Here is a 23001-nt window from a genome sequence, read left to right as displayed (position 1 = left end):
CATTCCTCCATTCATCTGTTGCAACAAACAATTCCTGAGAGTTTATTCTGGTGATGGGCATTATGACTGGTATTGAATTAAAAGTAGTAAAAGGGAAATACATCATCATTTTTGTATATGGAGGCTCAAGGAAGAGACCATTTTGTCTCCAGTTTCCCTAAGAGCCAGTTGGATGAGAACATGAGGTGAGTGGCTGCCCAAGAGAAAGTAAGTGCTGCTGAGCCAGGAAAAACTCTGACATTCCTCCAGGCCTGGCTTGGCCTGGGTTCAGGCTTTAGAGGGCAAGAAGCAGTGAGACTTGCCTTTCCTCCACATGGCTGTCTGGGGCTATGCCGATTTGAGTCCACACTATAGGGAAACGCCAGGAGACGAGGGAAAGTTAAGTGGAATAAATTCCTTTAGTCCTGGAATATGTCATTTGTTAGACGCAATACTGTTGTGACAGTTTCAGAAAGCAAACACACCGGTTAGCCACTTAGCAACCAAGAGAAAAGCCAGGCAGATGTGTGCCACTCTCAAGGTATTACCTGATGTGCCCACCAGACCATCAAGTAAGAGAATACTGCGATCCAGGTGATGGAGCCGAAGAACGTGATGGGAAAAAACTTCCTTGATGACTGAAAGAGAACCAGAAAGAGGAGAGAATGTGAGTGCTAACTGAGGTGATCTGATAGCTCAAAGCTAAGACCACCAATCCAGCTACTTCTCCCTCACTGCCTGCAGTCCTGGTAGACTTAGCAAAGCAAAATAAATGACCGGGCTTCCCTGGTGGCGCAGCGGTTGAGAGTCTGCCTGCCGATGCACGGGACACGGGTTCGTGCCCCGGTCTGGGAGGATCCCATGTGCCGCGGAGCGGCTGGGCCCGTGAGCCATGGCCGCTGAGCCTGCGCGTCCGGAGCCTGTGCTCCGCAACGGGAGAGGCCACAACAGTGAGAGGCCCGCGTATCGCAAAAAATAAATAAAATAAATAAAATTAAATCAATCAATCAATCAGCCAGCCAGCCAGCCAGCCAGCCAAGCGTTGGTCAAGCTGGGACGTTAAGATTCTCTCTTGAGAATGTGAAATTGGTGGAAGCCAAACCATCCCAAAGCTAGTTTCTGAGATGGAAGTCTTTTGAAGAGAATGTCTGTTCCTGTTGCTGGTTTCTCAGAGGCTCTCTGCTCCTGCCCTTTCCGAGGCTTGGTTTCTCAGCCTTGCCTTCCATCCCTCAATTCCCCACATTCTGTCTCCCTCTCCTGCTCCCTTTTCTACCTTCTCTTCAATTTCATGAGAATCAGTTTCTGTTGCTTCAACCCACGTATCCTAATAATCCATATGCCAGAAAGCCTACGGGATTAATTACATTTAACAAGAAGGATCAATAGTTTCCAAACTACATTGGCTCATTTTACGGTCCCATGAATTATGAGGAAAAGCCACACAGAAGGAGCCATCACCACAATTAATACAGATTCCTGAGGATGGCCAGTCTCCAGGACGTTGGAGCCACACAAGTATCAACAGCAGATGCTCACTTGTGCTGCTCTCTACGGGGGTGGCACAGTAGACGTTCTTGGGAATGCTTTTTCTCCTGTTCTCCACCGCTAACTATGTTATATCCAATTATGCTTCTAGCCCTGGGCTTTGTGCAATCTCAGGCTTACAGTATGAGCACTTTTAAAGTTTCTTTCAAACATCAGCCAAAATCAGACACTCAAAATGCAGTGTTTCTTATCCATCCCACTATAGGGAAATCCATGCTTGCACTGGATGGTAGTGGTGTCCTGTTGATGCCCTTTTTGCAAAATTGGGATCCTTTAAAACATGCTCAGATAACAGAATGCTTTCAGAGAGTCTATGATTTATTATTGCCAAACACTTTTTATTTCAAAGCTTTCCACTTTGAGAAACAATAATTTTTTGCTTTGATAACGCCATCCAATTTTGTCCAGAGAAATGAATCCTGGAGTTGACCTGGATGAAAGCTATCTCACTTGTCTGAAGAGCTGACCTTGGGCAGTCACACAGAACACTTCTGCCATGGCTTTTGAGAGCTTCATTAAAAGGAAAAGATAAACCTGTATATGGTAATCTTTTGAATATCTTTAATGATGAACACAGTCTATTGCCCCAAACAGGCTTATGTTCTTTCTATTAAATTTCAAGTTTTTAATATATGTTTTCATTATCATTCACATGGTTCTATTAAATTTCACAATAACCATTTCTTTCTTTCAGTGGTTGTGGTTTTTCTTGGGCCTTTTGTTAGCTGGGATGTCTGGAAGACCAGTGGGCTTGATTAAATTGGGGAAAGCATTAACCACGGTGAGTAGCCACAACCTTATTCTTAAATGCTTCCCCCTACTCCTTCCCTTTCTTAGAAGGAAAATATTTCAGCCAAAGACTCAGACTCCTTCTGGGGACCTAAGCACTATTTAATGGGTTATGGGAAAAAAGTCATCAATTTTTCAAAGTGGAGACATTCACTTTGAAAGCAAATTCCTTTAAAGCGAGGGGTTCAGCTGGATTCTGGAGACCAGATTCCCTGAGCCTTGGAATTGCCAGTGCCAAGAAATCAATTTTTCCCAGGCAAGGCATTTAGCTGATTAGAGTCCCTATTCTTTTCCTCTGGCCACAAGTCACTGTTTCAGGATCCTAGGTGTGATGAGGGCTCACAGGGAAGAGAAGGGCCCCCTCTTGTGATGTGAGACCACCCATGTGGTTTGAGCAGTAGCCAATCCTTAGCTTGATTTTGAGCATCCTGGGAGGGAACGGAGTACCATCTCCACACTTTATGACATGGCACATGGACTGGATATCCTGGGAGAGTCCTCATTTCATAGGTATGCCCCCTTTCCAGGTTAGCTCGCTCACTAAGTATGTAACTATTATTTTATTATTACTTAATTTTTTTGTACCTTTGCGTGTCTGTTCATTGATACAGCATCACAAGTCAGAATCAAATTATTTGAACATATTTCTCATCTAAAAAATATCACCCCTGAACCATAGACCATTCCCAGTCAAAAGGCAGAAAGTAAGGAATCGGACTAAGGATTTAAAGGTGCTAAGTTTACACCAACATATTATTGAAAACCTCTGTGTTTCAAAATTTGATGCTTATGAGTCTTAATCAAGAAGCCAATTAGTCATTAGTGGACATCTAAGTGTACCTAGTATTGGATTAGGAACTCATTGAAGAAAAAGGTTTAAAAATATTTTTTCTTTGTAAAATTTCAGGTCTTCATCATTAACTAGGGGTAGGTAAAGGCTGGGCACTTACGCTGTACCCAGATCTTGAACTAGACATGAAATTCAAATCTAGGTCTCTCTGACTATATAAGCACGCATTCCTAGATGTTAGGAATCTAGGTTATACTCATTCCTAAAGAAAGACAGGGCCAATAATGCTCAAAATATACCCGACTTTGGACACATAATGATCATCATCATCATACTAGCCTATGCTCTGAATGTCAGCAAATAAAGAGCCTCAGGGAAATACAGACTAGCATTCCAGCTGTACAACCGTCTGCCTCACCCAGCCTCCCATATTGTTCCTGCTTTGGAAGCATCAACCTTGCATGCATCAACAGTTTGGTTAAGTGTTTCCCCGACTGTCAAAGTACCTTACCATTTCCAATCTCACAGCCCAGGTAATTCCTTCTTTCGTTTTTTTTCTGGACTATTTCCCTTCTTTGGACTCTGTGGTCTCATTCCAGTTATCACTGCCCAGTAGCACGTGTACTCTTATTTAGTTACCAGTCTCATTGGAAGGAAGAAAAGAGCTCCTGAAGCCAAGGTCTGATGTGTCAATTTATGGTTAGTAATGGCGGTTCATCCTGACATCTGCTGGGATGGACCTCATACCAATTAGCAAAAAGCAAATTGTATCCATATGTTGGCCGGCACATGTGTCCATTTGGTTCCAATGTGATGGTTTACTTGTATAATTGACAGCTGATGTTCTCATTAGAAGTTTTTAGTACATCAGAGTGATATTTTCTTGGCTTAAAAAACATTACTGGACATTAGCTGGTCGCACAAATTGGCCATCTCCTAACATTTAAATTTGACAAATATTCACTAAGCATCTCCTCTGTGCAAGGTTCTGGGGGCATACATATTTAACAGTTCTCCAAAGCAATCCTGTTAAAGATTAAAAGTATGGTCTCTGGATTACTATGATGAGTACTGAGATCCTTGCTCATCAATTACCAGCTCTGTGCCCTGAGACAAATTATTATTATTTATTTATTTATTTATTTTTTTGCGGTACGCGGGCCTCTCACTGTTGTGGCCTCTCCCATTGCGGAGCACAGGCTCCGGACGCGCAGGCTCAGCGGCCATGGCTCCCGGGCCCAGCCGCTCCGCGGCATGTGGGATCTTCCCGGACCAGGGCACGAACCCGTGTCCCCTGCATCGGCAGGTGGACTCTCAACCACTGCGCCACCAGGGAAGCCCGAGACAAATTATTTAATCGCTCTAAATCTCAGTTTCTTTCTCTGTAAAATGGGAGGAATGACAATGTCTAGTAGTTCTGAGGATTTCACGCACGTGAAGTGTCTAGCAAACTGCCTGGCACAGAACAAGTGCTTGGACAGTAATGGCAGATGTTATTAGACAATATTAAGCTCATTTTGATTTTTAAGAGATAAGAAAACTGAAACTCAGGGAGGTGAAAGTGACTGCAGAGGTATGGCCTAGAGTCTTGGCTTTGCTTCTTATTAGCTGGTTTTGCTTGGACAAGTCACTCAACTTCTCAGGGCCTCAATCACTCCATCCTTGCTAGAACCGTGCTTGGTACATAGTAGACACAATAAATACTTGGTAAATGAACCAATGCATGATAGAAATTGCAAAAACCTAGCTGGGTTCTGAAGCACCTTCCTAGCTCTGATGGGTCATATTTTGATATCTCATGAGATGCATTCTTGTTTTGTAAGAACATCCATCCTAGGCCATGAGAAAATAAAACTTTTGGGGTCTTTGTTTCCTTTATTATTTTCAATTTTCATCAAAGACATATTCCTCATTAAGGTTTGCATTTCAGTTCTTGTGCTTCTAAAATAAAGCCATTAATTTAAGAAAACTATAAAAGTGAAGCCCACCATTAATTATCTGAGCTGGAAGTATGCATAATTCAACAAACACTGTCATATAATTTGCATATAAATGAAGTGTAAATAAAAGCAAGTGGGAGTACTAATTACTCTGAAACTAGATGTATACCTTAAAAAAAAAATCGGGGAGGGGAAGATGGCAGAAGAGTAAGACGCAGAGATCACCTTCCTCCCCACAGATACACCAGAAATACATCTACACGTGGAGCAACTCCTACAGAACACCTACTGAATGCTGGCAGAAGACCTCAGACCTCTCAAAAGGCAAGAAACTCCCCAGGTACCTGGGTAGGGCAAAAGAAAAAAGAAAAAACAGAGACAAAAGAATAGGGACGGAACCTGCACCAGTGGGAGGGAGCTGTGAAGGAGGAAAGGTCTCCACACACTAGGAAGCCCCTTCGCGGGCGGAGACTGCGGGCGGCGGAGCGGGGAGCTTCGGAGCCGCGGAGGACAGCACAGCAACAGGGGCGCGGAGGGCAAAGCGGAGAGATTCCCGCACAGAGGATCGGCGCCGACCGGCGCTCACCAGCCCGAGAGGCTCCTGTGCTCACCCGCCGGGGGCGGGCGGGGCTGCGAGCTGAGGCTCGGTTTCGGTTTCGGTCGGAGCTCAGGGAGAGGACTGGGGTTGGCGGCTTGAACATAGCCCGAAGGGGTTAGTGCGCCACGGCTAGCCGGGAGGGAGTCCGGGGAAAAGTCTGGACCTGCCGAAGAGGCAAGAGACTTTTTCTTCCCTCTTTGTTTCCTGGTGCGCGAGGAGAGGGGATTAAGAGCGCTGCTTAAAGGAGCTCCAGAGACGGGCGCGAGCCGCGGCTAAAAGCTCGGACCCCAGAGACGGGCGCGAGCCGCGGCTAAAAGCTCGGAAACCAGAGACGGGCGGGAGACGCTAAGGCTGCTGCTGCCGCCACCAAGAAGCCTGTGTGCGAACACAGGTCACTATCCACACCCCACTTCCGGGGAGCCTGTGCAGCCTGCCACTGCCAGGTTCCCGGGATCCAGGGACAACTTCCCAGGGAGAACACACGGCAGGCCTCAGGCTGGTGCAACGTCACAGTGGCCTCTGCCGCCGCAGGCCCGCCCCGCACTCCGCGCCCCTCCCTCCCCCCAGCCTGAGTGAGCCAGAGGCCCCGAATCAGCAGCTCCTTTAACCCCGTCCTGTCTGAGCAAAAAACAGACGCCCTCCAGCGACCTACATGCAGAGGCGGGGCCGAAACCAAAGCTGAGCCCCTGTGAGCTGTGAGAACAAAGAAGAGAAAGGGAAATCTCTCCCAGCAGCCTCAGAAACAGCGGATTAAAGCTACACAATCAACTTGATGTACCCTGCATCTGTGGAATACATGAATAGACAACGAATCATCCCAAACTGAGGATGTGGACTTTGAGAGCAAGATTTATGATTTTTTTCCCCTTTTCCTCTTTTTGTGAGTGTGTATGTGTATGCTTCTGTGTGAGATTTTGTCTGTATAGCTTTGCTTCCACCATTTGTCCTAAGGTTCTATCCGTCCTTTTTAAAAAAAAATTTTCTTAATAATTAATTTTAATAACTTTATTTTACTTTACCTTCTTTCTTTCTTTCTCTTTCTTTCCTTCCTTCCTTCCTTCCCTCCTTCAGACAACGAATCATCCCAAATTGAGGAGGTGGATTTGAGAGCAAGATTTATGATTTTTTTCCCCTTTTCCTCTTTCTGTGAGGGTGTATGTGTATGCTTCTGTGTGAGATTTTGTCTGTATAGCTTTGCTTCCACCATTTGTCCTAAGGTTCTATCCGTCCCTTTTTTTCTAAATAGTTTTTAATTTAATAACTTTATTATATTTTACTGTATCTTTCTTTCTTTCTTTTTTCCTTCCTTCCCTCCCTCCTTCCTCCCTCCCTCCTTTCTTTCCTTCTTTCCTTCTTTCTTCCTTCCTTCCTTTCTTTCTTTCCTCCTACTTCTACTAATTCTTTCTCTCTACTTTTTCTCCTGAGCCGTGTGGATGAAAGGCTCTTGGTGCTGCAGCCAGGAGTCAGTGCTGTGCCTCTGAGGTGGGAGAGCCAACTTCAGGACACTGGTCCACAAGAGACCTCCCAGCTCCACATAATATCAAACGGCGAAAAACTCCCAGAGATCTCCATCTCAACACCAGCACCCAGCTTCACTCAATGACCAGCAAGCTACAGTGCTGGACATCCTATGCCAAACAACTAGCAAAACAGGAACACAACCCCACCCATTAGCAGAGAGGCTGCCTAAAATCATAATAAGTCCACAGACACCCCAAAACACACCACCAGACATGGACCTGCCCACCAGAGAGACAAGATCGAGCCTCATCCACAAGTCCCCTCCACCAGGAAGCCTACACAACCCACTGAACCAACCTTAGCCACTGGGGACAGACCTCAAAAACAACAGGAACTACGAACCTGCAGCCTGCACAAAGGAGACCCCAAACACAGTAAGATAAGCAAAATGAGAAGATGGAAAAACACACAGCAGATGAAGGAGCGAGATAAAAATGCACCAGACCTAACAAATGAAGAGGAAATAGGCAGTCTAGCTGAGAAAGAATTCAGAATAATGATAGTAAAGATGATCCAAAATCTTAGAAATAGAATAGACAAAATGCAAGAAACATTTACAAGGACCTTAGAAGAACTAAAGATGAAACAAACAATGATGAACAACACAATAAATGAAATTAAAAATACTCTAGATGGGATCAATAGCAGAATAACCTTTACAGACAAGCAAAAGCTGAGAGAGTTCAGCACCACCAAACCAGCTTTACAACAAATGCTAAAGGAACTTCTCTAGACAAAAACACAAGAGAAGGAAAAGTCCTATAATAACGAACCCAAAACAATTTAGAAAATGGGAATAGGAACATACATATCGATAATTACCTTAAATGTAAATGGACTAAATGCTCCCACCAAAAGACACAGATTGGCTGAATGGATACAAAAACAAGACCCATATATATGCTGTCTACAAGAGACCCACTTCAGACCTAGAGACACATACAGACTGAAAGTAAGGGGATGGAAAAAGATATTCCATGCAAATGGAAACCAAAAGAAAGCTGGAGTAGCAATTCTCATATCAGACAAAATAGACTTTAAAATAAGGACTATCAGAAGAGACAAAGAAGGACACTACATAATGATTAAGGGATCGATCCAAGAAGAAGATATAACAATTGTAAATATTTATGCACCCAACATAGGAGCACCTCAATACATAAGGCAAAAACTAGCAGCCATAAAAGGGGAAATCGACAGTAACACATTCATAGTAGGGGACTTCAACACCCCACTTTCACCAATGGACAGATCATCCAAAATGAAAATAAATAAGGAAACACAAGCTTTAAATGATACATTAAACAAGATGGACTTAATTTATATTTATAGGACATTCCATCCAAAAACAACAGAATACACATTTTTCTCAAGTGCTCATGGAACATTCTCCAGGATAGATCATATCTTGGGTCACAAATCAAGCCTTGGTAAATTTAAGAAAATTGAAATTGTATCAAGTATCTTTTCCGACCACAATGCCATGAGACTAGATATCAATTATAGGAAAAGATCTGTAAAAAATACAAACACATGGAGGCTAAACAATACACTACTTAATAACGAAGTGATCACTGAAGAAATCAAAGAGGAAATAAAAAAATACCTAGAAACAAATGACAATAGAGACACGACGACCCAAAACCTACGGGATGCTGCAAAAGCAGTTCTAAGAGCGAAGTTTATAGCAATACAAGCCCACCTTAAGAAACAGGAAACATCTCGAATAAACAACCTAAACTTGCACCTAAAGCAATTACAGAAAGAAGAAGAAAAAAACCCCAAAGTTAGCAGAAGGAAAGAAATCATATAAATCAGATCAGAAATAAATGAAAAAGAAATGAAGGAAACAATAGCAAAGATCAATAAAACTAAAAGCTGGTTCTTTGAGAAGATAAACAAAATAGATAAACCATTAGCCAGACTCATCAAGAAAAAAAGAGAGAAGACTCAAATCAATAGAATTAGAAATGAAAAAGGAGAAGTAACAGCTGACACTGCAGAAATACAAAGGATCATGAGAGATTACTACAAGCAACTCTAGGCCAATAAAATGGACAACCTGGAAGAAATGGACAAATTCTTAGAAATGCACAACCTGGAAAGACTGAATCAGGAAGAAATAGAAAATATGAACAGAACAATCACAAGCACTGAAATTGAAACTGTGATGAAAAATCTTCCAACAAACAAGAGCCCAGGACCAGATGGCTTCACAGGCGAATTCTATCAAACTTTTAGAGAAGAGCTAACACGTATCCTTCTCAAACTCTTCCAAAATATAGCAGAGGGAGGAACACTCCCAAACTCATTCTACGAGGCCACCATCACCTTGATACCAAAACCAGAAAAGGATGTCACAAAGAAAGAAAACTACGGACCAATATCACTGATGAAGATAGATGCAAAAATCCTCAACAAAATACTAGCAAACAGAATCCAACAGCACATTAAAAGGATCATACACCATGATCAAGTGGGGTTTATTCCAGGAATGCAGGGATTCCTCAATATGTGCAAATCAATCAACGTGATACACCATATTAAGAAATTGAAGGAGAAAAACCATATGCTCATCTCAATAGATGCAGAGAAAGCTTTTGACAAAATTCAACACCCATTTATGATAAAAACTCTCCAGGAAGTAGGCGTAGAGGGAACTTTCCTCAACATAATAAAGGCCATATATGACAAACCCACAGCCAACATCATCCTCAATGGTGAAAAACTGAAAGCACTTCCACTAAGATCAGGAACAAGTCAAGGTTGCCCACTCTCACCACTCTTATTCAATATAGTTTTGGAAGTTTTAGCCACAGCAAACAGAGAAGAAAAGGAGATAAAAGGAATCCAAATGGGAAAAGAAGAAGTACAGCTGTCACTGTTTGCAGATGACATGATACTATACATAGAGAATCCTAAAGATGCTACCAGAAAACTACTAGAGTTAATCAATGAATCTGGTAAAGTAGCAGGATACAAAATTAATGCACAGAAATCTCTGGCATTCCTATACACTAATGATGAAAAATCTGAAAGTGAAACCAAAAAAACACTCCCATTTACCAGTGCAACAAAAAGAATAAAATATCTAGGAATAAACCTACCTAAGGAGACAAAAGACCTGTATGCAGAAAATTATAAGACACTGATGAAAGAAATTAAAGATGATACAAACAGATGGAGAGATATACCATGTTCTTGGATTGGAAGAATCAACATTGTGAAAATGACTCTACTTCCCAAAGCAATCTATAGATTCAATGCAATCCCTATCAAACTACCACTGGCATTTTTCACAGAACTAGAACAAAAAATTTCACAATTTGTATGGAAACACAAAAGACCCCGAATAGCCAAAGCAATCTTGAGAACAAAAAATGGAGCTGGAGGAATCAGGCTGCCTGACTTCAGACTATACTACAAAGCTACAGTAATCAAGACAGTATGGTACTGGCACAAAAACAGAAAGATAGATCAATGGAATAGGATAGAAAGCCCAGAGATAAACCCATGCACATATGGTCACCTTATCTTTGATAAAGGTGGCAGGAATATACAGTGGAGAAAGGACAGCCTCTTCAATAAGTGGTGCTGGGAAAACTGGACAGGTACATGTAAAAGTATGAGATTAGATCACTCCCTAACACCATACACAAAAATAAGCTCAAAATGGATTAAAGACCTAAATGTAAGGCCAGAAACTATCAAACTCTTAGAGGAAAACATAGGCAGAACACTCTATGACATAAATCACAGCAAGATCCTTCTTGACCCATCTCCTAGAGTAATGGAGATAAAAACAAAAATAAACAAATGGGACCTAATGAAACTTCAAAGCTTTTGCACAGCAAAGGAAACCATAAACAAGACCAAAAGACAGCCCTCAGAATGGGAGAAAATATTTGCAAATGAATCAACTGACAAAGGATTAATCTCTAAAATTTACAGGCAGCTCATGCAGCTCAATAACAAAAAAATAAACAACCCAATCCAAAAATGGGCAGAAGACCTAAATAGACATTTCTCCAAAGAAGATATACAGACTGCCAACAAACACATGAAAGAATGCTCAACATCATTAATCATTAGAGAAATGCAAATCAAAACTACAATGAGATATCATCTCACACCAGTCAGAATGGCCATCATCAAAAAATCTAGAAACAATAAATGCTGGAGAGGGTGTGGAGAAAAGGGAACACTCTTGCACTGCTGGTGGGAATGTGAATTGGTTCAGCCACTATGGAGAACAGTATGGAGGTTCCTTAAAAAACTACAAATATAACTACCATATGACCCAGCAATCCCACTACTGGGCATGTACCCTGAGAAAACCAAAATTCAAAAAGAGTCATGTACCAAAATGTTCATTGCAGCTCTATTTACAATAGCCCGGAGATGGAAACAACCTAAGTGCCTAACATCGGACGAATGGATAAAGAAGATGTGGCACATATATACAATGGAATATTACTCAGCCATAAAATGAAACGAGATTGAGCTATTTGTAATGAGGTGGATAGACCTCGAGTCTGTCATACAGAGTGAAGTAAGTCAGAAAGAGAAAGACAAATACCGTATGCTAACGCATATATATGGAATTTAAGAAAAAGAAAATGTCATGAAGAACCTAGGGGTAAGACAGGAATAAAGACACAGACCTACTGGAGAATGGACTTGAGGATATGGGGAGGGGGAAGGGTGAGCTGTGACAAAGCGAGAGAGAGGCATGGGCATATATACACTAACAAACGTAAGGCAGATAGCTAGTGCGAAGCAGCCGCATAGCACAGGGATATCAGCTCGGTGCTTTGTGACCACCTGGAGGGGTGGGATAGGGAGGATGGGAAGGAGGGAGATGCAAGAGGGAAGAGATATGGGAACATATGTATATGTATAACTGATTCACTTTGTTATAAAGCAGAAACTAACGCGCCATTGTAAAGCCATTATACCCCAATAAAGATGTTAAAAACAAATCGTGTTTTCATTGTAATTATTGTCAAGGTTTGGGATGCTCATCTCCATGGGTAATTCAACAACTACTTAGGAGGCAGATCTGCCAGGCTCTGAGGAGTAGCAAGTGTCTATTAATTGATAGTTTTCTCTTCTGTCTCTCCTCTCCCTAGATAATGTTTCAAGAGGCCCTTGTGGCAGGACATGAGGACCATGGCAGACTGCAAAAATGACCGCATCACTTTGCAATTCCTCCCATGAAGAGATGAGGTCTATTTCCCAAGCCTCTGAATCTGGGCTGGCCTTATGCCTTGCACTGACTAATAGAATGTGGTGGAAATGACATTGTGCAGATTCTGAACTAGATCTTTGTGGCTTTGCGGCTTTCATTTTCACTATTCTTTCATTTTCACTACATTCACTACTCCATCATGTGAATAAGCCCAGGCTAGCCTGCTTAAGGATACAAGACCAGTGGAACAGAGACAAGGTGTTCCAGCTGACGTACGCCTACACCAGCCAGCCCTCAGCCGTATAAGTAAGTAGCAGAACTGTCAGGCTGAGCCCTACCTAAATCACCAACTCATAGAATTATGAGCTAAAAAAATGTTGTTTTAAGCCACTAAGTTTTGGGGTGGTGTGTTACACAGCAAGAGCTAACTGACACAAGATCAAACCTAATGAAACTCTCCTGAGCTGAGCATGAGTAAGAAGCCACTTACTGGCCTTTGTATCAATCAGCATGCTTTCGTTGGGCATTTCACGTATGCAAAGAATGACCATATAACTCAAACCAGCATGCTTTGAGAGTAAACTGGGACTATCTCAGGCAAACGGGGATATATGGTCACCTTAAATTAGCAATATTGTACTGATAGTTATCTCTTTATGCTTTCCTGAATCACAGAATGTCACTGCTGGCAGGGAATCCAGAGAGCTTCCTCCACTCCTGTATTTCACGGAGGAGGAAATATGGGGTCCAGAGTTGAGAAGTGACTTTCCCATGACTGCACAGCTCATGAATCGTGTGGGAAAAGCCACTGTAGTAAATGGTAGCATGAGAACGCTCCAGAGTCAGGAGACTTGGGTTCGAGTCTAGCTGCTCTCACTAGTACAGCTGTGCAATCTTGCCCTGTAGTTCTATGTGGTCATGCTTTGTTTCCTCTACTGAGTTTAGAGCATCTTAAAAGTGGGAATTGTGACTGATGTGTCTTTATATCTCTTTTAGGGCATAAGCCTGATGCCTGGCATATAATAGGTGCTCAATAAATATTTGCTGAGGAAATCTAGAAACACCCAGTGCTCTACCTAGGAGTCTCATTTCTGCTTGGAACAGCACATGGTATACTCAGAAAGAAACAGAAAAAAATCCAGTCCATCCAGGGATGGCCCTTTGGGGTGCAGTGAGCAAAAGCCCCATTGGCTACCCCAGCACACGCTGCAGGGGCTGGCTCCCACGGGATGCTGCTCAGCGAATGACCAGTCAGCAGTACTACAGTGGGGACATCATGTTCAGCTGTATTTGCTTGCTTTGAACCCCTCAGGATAAGAGTATCAGCCTCTGTTTCGATCCAGGTAACTACATCCATGGTGGAATCCTGTTTGCTGTCTAGGAGTTACAGGTTGAGAACTCTGATCTTCCCTAACAGTTTCCTTGACCTATCAGATCAGATCACGGAGGGGACGAACACTTTGCCAGCCTTTGCTCTAAGAGTCCCATGCAACCCTGAGATTCTAGGGCCTTGAGTCATAGGCAGCTTCCTCCCATTCCTGCACATCTTCCTGATGGCTTCAGCAGTTTTATGCTGACATCAATCACTCATTTGTTAAAAATTTATTTATTTTTTATTTATTTATTTTTTTTGCAGTAGGCAGGCCTCTCACTGCTGTGGCCTCTCCCGTTGCACAGCACAGGCTCCGGACGTGCAGGCTCAGTGGCCATGGCTCACGGGCCTAGCCGCTTCGCGGCATGTGGGATCTTCCCGGACCAGGGCACGAACCCGTGTCCCCTGCATCGGCAGGCGGACTCTCAACCACTGCGCCACCAGGGAAGCCCTAAAAATTTATTTTTAAAATTATTATTAAAATTTTAAAATTGAGGTATAGTTGATTTATAATATTGTTTTAGTTTCAGGTGTACAGTACAGCAATTCAGTTATATATTGGGTTAGTCAAAAAGTTCATTCAGCTTTAAGTGAAAATAAAAGACACATTTTTCATTTTCACCAAGAATTTTATTGAACAGTGTATTCACTAACCGAATGAACTTTTTGGCCAACCCAATATATATTATATGTATTCTTCAGATTCTCTTCCCTTATAGGTTGGTTATTACAAGATATTGAGTATAGTTCCCTGTGCTATACAGCAGGTCCTTGTTAGTTATCTACTTGATAACATCAGTCTTATCAGTGAACCAGGTCCCTCTACTCTGGGCCATATCACTCTAGGCCTGCTGTGGGGATTTAGAAAACCCTGTCTGTCTCCCTCATTTTCCTCCCTGAGCTAAGCAAAAGCATCGGACTAAACAGCAGAGCAATGGCGACAGAAAGAGAGAGAGACAGAGAGAGTGAGTGAGTGAGTGCATGTGAGCACACACATCTCAGAAATGTCAATGTGATGGGAGCCAAGAAGAAACTGAATGCATTCCAGCTATTTGGCTGCAGGTTTCCAGGAAGCCAGGCCTTTGCATACAGCAGATGCCCTGTAACAGCATCTTGAACAAAGAAACCTAGATAGCACCTTAAGTGAGCCACACCTGCTACAGTCACCCTTTCCTAGGAATCGTCTAATGTCAGGAGTCCTTAAATGAGGGGTCATTCCTGGCCTGTACTTGACAAGACAAGGCTCTCTATCAGGTTGGATTATTTCTAGGTCAGGGTAACGAGACAGGATTTTTCTCCAGTCTTTTTCAAGGGAGGAAGGTGTGATCCTCACAGGGCTCTTGAAGAGGAATGCTACATTATGCTGGATGTTACCACAGTATTCTATTCCAAATGGTTTTAGAAATAATGTTTTCAGATTTCTACCTTCTGGCGTCAAGAAATATGAGGAAGAGGGGCTTCCCTGGTGGCGCAGTGGTTGAGAGTCCGCCTGCCGATGCAGGGGACACGGGTTCGTGCCCCGGTCTGGGAAGATCCCACATGCCGCAGAGCGGCTGCGCCCGTGAGCCATGGCTGCTGAGCCTGCGCATCTGGAGCCTGTGCTCCGCAACGGGAGGGGCCACAGCAGTGAGAGGCCCGTGTACCGCAAAAAAAAAAAGCAATATGAGGAAGAGCCCAAGCTGTGTGGTCACACGGGCCTGGGTCTGAATCTCAGCTCTATGCCCTAGGAAGTGACCAGGCTTGAGCTAGTTAACTCTTTTTGCCTAAGTTTCTTTCTACTTATGCCAATTATATGTGTATATATATATATATATATATATATAATTAGATATATATAGTGCAGGCATATATATATATATATATGTATATGCCCATACTAAATGTTTTCTGAGATTTACAATAGAGTTTAGGGAGTATACCAAGGATAGAGCATGATACATAATAGGTACACACTTTTGTTGAATGAGTACGTGTGTGTAGGGCCATAATAAAAAGTAGAGCTGTTTCTCCTTATCTCTCGTTAGTTCTTTCACCCTTTGGGACAGTGGCCCAGAACCCAGTTTGACACTACTGGGAAAGGATGTTCTTTTGCTTTGATCTACATTCAGATTGTACTTTGCTGATTATAAGATGGTATTGTGTTCACAGCATCCAGTACATAATAGCGGCAGATAATAATATTCATTATGGTAATGATAATAATACCATATTATCTGTGGGAGCAGATCAGACATACAGGCATTTACACCAGACGAATGCATTTCTGGAAATTATTTTTTGAATCGAATGAATAATTCGTGTACACAAATATTCAACAAAATGTGAGTCACCCTTCTGCCTCAGACCTTCAGTTCCCCTTTGCAGAGACAATCACTGTAGTGGTTTTAAAACATGGTCGCAAGTTCTCTGAAACTGCTGCCATCAAGGGTGTCATATGCTATAGGACACTGATATATTCTAGGGAGACCTCTTATCTCTTCCCCTTTAATCAAAACAGACTTATGACTGCTTTGAGTAGTAGGGTTCAGTGGAGGTGACTCTGTGACTGCTGAGACTAGGCCATCAGAGACAATGTACCTTCTCCTTGTGTTGCTAGAACACTCACTCTTGGAGTCCTGATCTCTTATGTAAGACATCTGACTATCCTGATGCCACCATACTGTGAGAAAACCCTAGTCACTTAGAGAGGCCACATTAGGCTCTCCAGTAGACAATCCCAGCTGAGCCCAGAATTTGAATCATCTCTGCCCAGGTACCAGAAACATAAGCCAGAAAATCTCCAGATGATTCCAGCCCCAAGCCACTTGTGTCTTCCCAGCTGAGGCCCCAAACATTGTGGAGCCGAGACCAGCCATCCCCAATGTGTCCTTTTGAATTATTGGTCCACAGGATCCACGAGCAGAATAAAATGGTTGTCATTTCATACCACTAAGTTTTGGGGTCGTTCATTACGTAGATTCAATAGCCAGAACCATCACTATTATTGTGTATTTGTCCAGAGAAATTTCAGGCACATATATATGCATATACATGTGTATATGTCACCCCCTTTTCCTTTTAAGACAAGTAGAAGCAGGCTATGCATACTGCTATATGCTGTGCTTTTTACGAGAAATTCATTTAAAAAAAAAAAAAAAAGCTTTACTCACAGGTTTGCGAACATCAGGTAAGGTAATCCAGAGAGGAAACACTATGGGGAAAACAACTAGGAACGTGACTTGCTTGCGGGTATCGGAAGGCCAGGCCAGGCTGAGAGGCTGGTCCTCCTCGTCTTCACCCGTCTCTGTGGTCTGTTGTAGAAAGAGAGAGAGAGAGAAAATGAACAAAAAAGACAATAACATCCACAGGCCACAAAGCAAGGAGAGAAGTTCCGGATCTCATGAGGAGTTTTCTTGGGTCATCTCAGCTGCTTCATCCATGTAATTTTTAGGTTTGTAAGAGAACCCCACCTGTCATAGTCTGAATCCCAGGAACAAACAATACATTGCTCAGCCATGAGAATTTAAGAACTTTCTTTCCTTTCCCTGAACACTCTCCAGCTTCTCACTTTCCTGAATTGATCATTCAACTGGAGTGGACTCTGATCCATGAACTTAGGAGAAACCATATCTGCAGAGCAAAAGACCCCAATGCCAACCTTCTCTCTTCTCGAGGAGAAAGCCACAGGATTCAGAATCCTTGGGAATACATTTTTTTAAATTAAAATAATTAAAAATCATTTTTTTTAGCACACTGATTTGGAGTGGGCAAATGAAAGTAACCACAGAAATCAGTAACAATACTCAACTCCCTTCAGTGACCCTGGAATAGTTAAGTTCATGAATTATTGTGTGGTTGTGAGTTTCTAACCTGCTTAATCACCTTGTCAAATTCTAAACCATTTTATTTCTGGCCAAAGGCTTATTATGGAAACATATATATGCATTCACAGAGAAACAGAGTATGGAAGTGGAGGATGCTAAACCTGTGGGTGTCGAGCACACAGGGCTGCAGAGCCAGGGGGTAAACTTCAGAGTTTCTGACTTGGCAGCAAGTGGCCAGCGTATTATTTGCTGCCTGCTGAGGTCAGCAGCTTCTGAGGTCCCAGAGCTAGAAGGGACAGAAGGTGGATCAGGGCCTGGCAGGATGACCATTAGCCTGTCAGATGGGCCCTCCAAGCCTCCGAAACAGCACTGCAGACAGCATCAATCACTCCCTTCTCTGCTTGTTTAAAAATGAAAGTGCAGCAGCAGGACCAAGCGTCAGGTCTAAAAATATCAATAGGAACATTTCCACGGATGCTTCCTTTTGATACCATATAAAAAACCCACACAGGCTTAATACAGCTCCTGCCCTCCTCCCTGCCCCCCACCCGTGGCTCTTGCTTCCAGCATCCTGTACTATTTCAAGCAGCACTGAATCCCCCCAGCACTTCTCTCCCTAGGGAGGTGGTAAGTGGGCCAGGCTCGGGCAAGTTGTCTTAGAGGAAAAGGATAAGACTAGAGGCAGGGCTGGGTGTGAGGCCCGACTTGCTGCATGTTATGTTTTTTTTTTTGCGGTACGCGGGCCTCTCACTGTTGTGGCCTCTCCCGTTGCGGAGCACAGGCTCCGGACGCGCAGGCTCAGCGGCCATGGCTCACGGGCCCAGCCGCTCCGCGGCATGTGGGATCTTCCCGGACCAGGGCACGAACCCATGTCCCCTGCATCAGCAGGCGGACTCTCAACAACTGCACCACCAGGGAAGCCCATGTTATGTGTGTGTATGTTTATTATTTATAATTTACACCCTAGTACTGCCAAAAAGATTTGTAGTGGTTTACACAATCACCCCCACTTTCTCTCCAGAAGTTAAAATTTTAAAAAAATTATTAAATAAAGCTAATCTTAAGCCATGCTGAAAAAGGTTCTTTCTCTTTACATGTATGTCCTTGGCAGTGGGTGAACGAATCTTAAACACCAAATGTGAGGGAAATAAGAGGATTAGGGAATAAGGCAGACTTAGGAAGTCAGCGCGGTTTATTCGGGTTGTCTGGATCCTCATTAAATATACTTCTTATGCTCCCCATCTCTTTGCTATGCAATATGTTGGAAAAGAAGGAAGATCTAAAATCAGTAATCTACATTTTCACCTTAGGAAACTAGAAAAAGAAGAGCAAATTAAATCCAAAGTAAGCAGAAGAAAAGAAATAATAAAAATTAGGGCAGAAATCAATAAAGTTCAACTAATCTATGACAAAGGAGGCAAGGATATACAATGGAGAAAAGACAGTCTCTTCAATACGGGGTGCTGGGAAAACTGGTCAGCTACATGTCAAAGAATGAAATTAGAACATTACCTAACACCATATGCAAAAATAAACTCAGAATGGATTAAAGACCTAAATGTAAGACCAGACACTATAAAACTCTTAGAGGAAAACATAGGAAGAACACTCTTTGACATAAATCACAGCAAGATCCTTTTTGATCCACCTCCTAGAGTAATGGAAATAAAAACAAAAATAAACAAATGGGACCTAATGAAACTTACAATCTTTTGCACAGCAAAGGAAACTATAAACAATACGAAAAGACAACCCTAGAATGGGAGAAAATATTTGCAAATGAATCAACGGACAAAGGATTAATCTCCAAAATATATAAACAGCTCACGCAGCTCAATATTAAAAAAACAAATAACCCAATCAAAAAATGGGCAGGAGGAATAGGGAGGACCATGGGAGAGTTGAGAATTTGCAGTATGCATAATAAATACCCTGTCTCATGCAAGGTAGGTGGTTTTATTCAGATAGAGGATGCCAGCATTTCCTTGAAGACCCATCAAGCTGATCTCATGAGTTCATCAAGGCTCCTCCCCCTTCCAGTGTTGACACTCCCCCCAGTCAGGTCCCCTACTGCCATCTGCAATCGAGCAACTTCTCTCTAAACTCTAAGCTAACCTTTTTTCAGAGAAAAAAGCAACTCTTTATGACTCATATCATTTTAATGACACCAACAGATGGTGACATTTCATCAATAACCCTTCCGCTTATAACCTACGGATTAGCTCCTTTCTCAATCTGCCAAAGTCACCAGGCAGGCAGTGCCCTAGAATATAGCAGAAAATAATTGTCTGTTTAGATGCATAAGCTCTAAACATACTACTGGTCCAACGCAAACAATTAGCTATATTGTACGGCTTCCAAAAGCTGCATTTGAGGTTGCTGTTGCTAGGGCAGAAATGGACGAGGAGAAGAGATTGGGTCTCAGGCTGTACAAACAGCGCTCTCCGTGGGGACTTCATGGCCTCTTGGGGACAAATCTTGCTATAGAGAAGTACAGGAGCCCAGAACCCTTCGGAGGATTCTAGAGGTGCCTGGGGAGCAAGGCTGTCAGCATATTTTAGGGGAAATTCTCTTTGTCTTTTTGCCAAGTGCAATCTCACTCTGGTTCAGTGGGCAACAGCTTGCAAGCTAGTTAGAGGAAAAAAAATTCTGTTCCAAGTCTGGGGGCTCGATTTTGCCTTTGCCCAAGCTGGGGCTGCTGGCATGCTCATTTGTCTCAGCCCCGGGAGAGGCCGGGCACTGACTTTCCAGCTTTTCCTGGAGGTGCGGCATCCTGGCTTTGACCTTGCAACAATCCATCCTTACCTCCTAAAGCTTCTGCAGCATGTCTATAGAAAAAAAAAAAAAAACAAGGCAAAACGATCCTGAAAAAATTCAAATGTCTCGTGATAGCTTAAGGTAGTTTGAGATCTACTGGGGTCTCCATAGAATCCCTAGAATTTTGTAAAACCAGGGCACCAATGACTGCTTTAGGGCCTTGTAATCTCTGACATGGAAAATCTGAGCCTAAGACATACGACTCTAAGTATCCACATTCTGGTTGTCTGATCTTGAAGGAGTCAGTGCAGCCTGGTGGGAAGAGCAGGTGGTGGAGAATCAGGAACCCTGGCTGCACTTCTCTGCTCGAGCTGGGATTCCTTGGGTGCTGACCATGACCACCTGCAAGTATTCACTGAGTGCTTTTTAGGTAGAAAGCATTGCACTAAGTTCTGGGACTCTTGATTTGAAGGAGACTTGGATTTCAAAGGGGAGACAGAACAAATGGCTCCAAAGAATTTATTCTTTATCTAGTTACGGGGATGCTGGCAACAGCTTCTGCTTGTTCTCTAGTATCTATTCTGCCTGTTATGGATTGAATTGTGTCTCCCCAAACTCATATTTTGAAGACCCAACCCCCAGGACCTTAGCTGTGACTGGAGATAGGGCCCTTAAAGAGGTGATTAAGTTAAAATGAGGCCATTAGGGCAGGTCTTAACCCAATACGACTGGTGTCCTCATAAGAATAGGATATTAGGATTCGTGGAGAGACATCAGGGATGTGCATGCACAGAGGAAAGGCCGTGGGAGGACACAGCAAGAAGGCAGCCATCTGCAAGGAGAGGGGCCTCAGAGGAAAACAACCTGTAGACACCTTGATCTTGGATGTCCAGCCTCCAGAACTGTGAGGAAATAAATTTCGGTGGTTTAAGCCACCCAGCCTGTGGTATTTTGTTATAGCAGCCCTAGCAACCTAATATACTGCCCTTGTGCTTTAGTGATAGAAGGCCTACTTTTACCTGGGTCCGAAATAAAGACTATTTCTAGCCTTCCTTGTAACAAGGTGTGGTCATGGGATGAAGTTCTGGCCAATGAGATGGAATGGGAAGTATTCTCTGCAACTTCTGGGATGTATCTTTAAAGGGTGGAAGTGTATCCTTCCTCACTCCTTCCTGCTTCTGGCTGCCAGGAATGGGGACATTTTGGCCAGAGCTTGAACAGCCATCTTAGACCATGAGGTGGAGAAATAGTATAAAAGGATCTGACCTCTGACACCCATCAAGAGCCATTCTAGCTCCGGGCTGCCTATGAAGACTTGGGAGAGACATAAAATTCTATCTTACTTAAGCTGTTGTTATTTTGGGGTTTTGGTTGCTGACAGTAGAACCTTATCCTGGCTGATCCAGTGTCCTCTTTATGAGGAATCAAGGGAGAAAAATCTCTCACATCTCAGCACTGGGAAAGGTCAGGCTTCCTCTGAGAAACTGAGAAATCCGTGCATCAGGGAAATACTACTCTTTATTTTGGGGCACTGGGGAGTTCAGAGCCAAATTTGTAACCCTGTCCAGCAATCACAGCACTGGAATCTGCACTCACCTGACTTTAGTCTAACTCTCTTCCCTTCCTTTCCATCCTTTGCTGAATTTTCTCAAACTAGTCATTTTATCCTTTTACATCAGATATATTTTTGCAAGCAGCCTCGAATCTTTGTGAAGGTGGGGCAGACTTAAAAATAAAACTCTGCAGTGGTCCAACAGAATTCTGGGGATAACGTTATGAGAGGGTGAGAGAGAGAGAGAGAGAGAGAGAGAGGTAAGATGTTACTGTACGTGACAACACATGACAAGTGGACAACTACCTTCTTGGATTCATTATCAATACTGAAGGTTGGAATCTGGAGGTTTGGCTATCAGAACACCTACAGATAGAACAGTTCCAGGGGGCACTTAGCACCTATTGGGAGGTCTCTGGAGCAATCAACTCATTTTTATTTTCCTTTATCTAGTGAATGGGAGGAGTGGCAGCAGCCTGTCCATTTGTGGCCTAGCATTATGAGAATTGGTTCAGCTTCTTTGCACGTGCATCTTTTTTTTTTTGTCTTTGCAGTACGCGGGCCTCTCTCTGTTGTGGCCTCTCCCGTTGAGGAGCACAGGCTCCGGATGCGCAGGCTCAGCGGCCATGGCTCACGGGCCCAGCTGCTCCGCGGCATGTGGGATCTTCCCAGGCCGGGGCATGAACCCGCGTCCCCTGCATCGGCAGACGGACTCTCAACCACTGCGCCACCAGGGAAGCCCTGCACGTGCATCTTATACTATTTCCACTTGTGCCTCATCTGGATGGTTCGCCCCAGAATAAGTGTCAGGTTTTCATTGGAGGGGCTTGAGTTGGATTTATTAGTCCAGAAGTTGCCTCTCCAGCCAGAAAAATATTTCTTGGAGGTAACTCAATTTCTTATTCTTGTCTGTGAAGGGCACTGTGCAAGATTCCTGCATGAAGGTGAGCCCACTTTAATGCAATCTCTGCTGTCAGAGAATTAAAATGAACACCCAGGAGGCATCTGAAAATAGGCCATCCTTGAGTTCAGTTTTATTGATTGGTAATAACATCTCATCTCCAGTTCACAAGGAGCAAAGCTCAGAGGATCGCTTGCACCTGCCTAGCTCTCAACTCTGTGGGGTTTGATTCTTCTTTAACCCCCTCAAAAGGACCACTCAGT

The 23001-nt window shown here is 43.3% G+C and overlaps 1 protein-coding gene across 2 annotated transcripts in view; it reads right to left on the bottom strand.

The window, feature by feature from the left end:
- SLC24A2 (solute carrier family 24 member 2) overlaps positions 1-23001 on the bottom strand; it is a 252276-nt gene that overhangs the window by 10528 nt on the left and 218747 nt on the right. For both annotated transcript variants that reach the window (XM_007469664.1, XM_007469665.1), the window contains 2 exons: positions 16875-17006; positions 528-617 (listed from right to left, as the gene is read on the bottom strand). In XM_007469664.1, the coding sequence (XP_007469726.1) occupies positions 528-617; positions 16875-17006 (222 nt within the window). The remainder of the gene's footprint in view (positions 1-527; positions 618-16874; positions 17007-23001) is intronic.

This window comes from Lipotes vexillifer, unplaced genomic scaffold (assembly GCF_000442215.2).
Source record: "Lipotes vexillifer unplaced genomic scaffold, Lipotes_vexillifer_v1.1 scaffold1116, whole genome shotgun sequence".
NCBI classification, from domain to species: Eukaryota; Metazoa; Chordata; class Mammalia; order Artiodactyla; family Lipotidae; genus Lipotes; species Lipotes vexillifer.
Note: the sequence above shows the minus strand (reverse complement) of the source record. Positions and strands in the feature narration are given on the sequence as shown.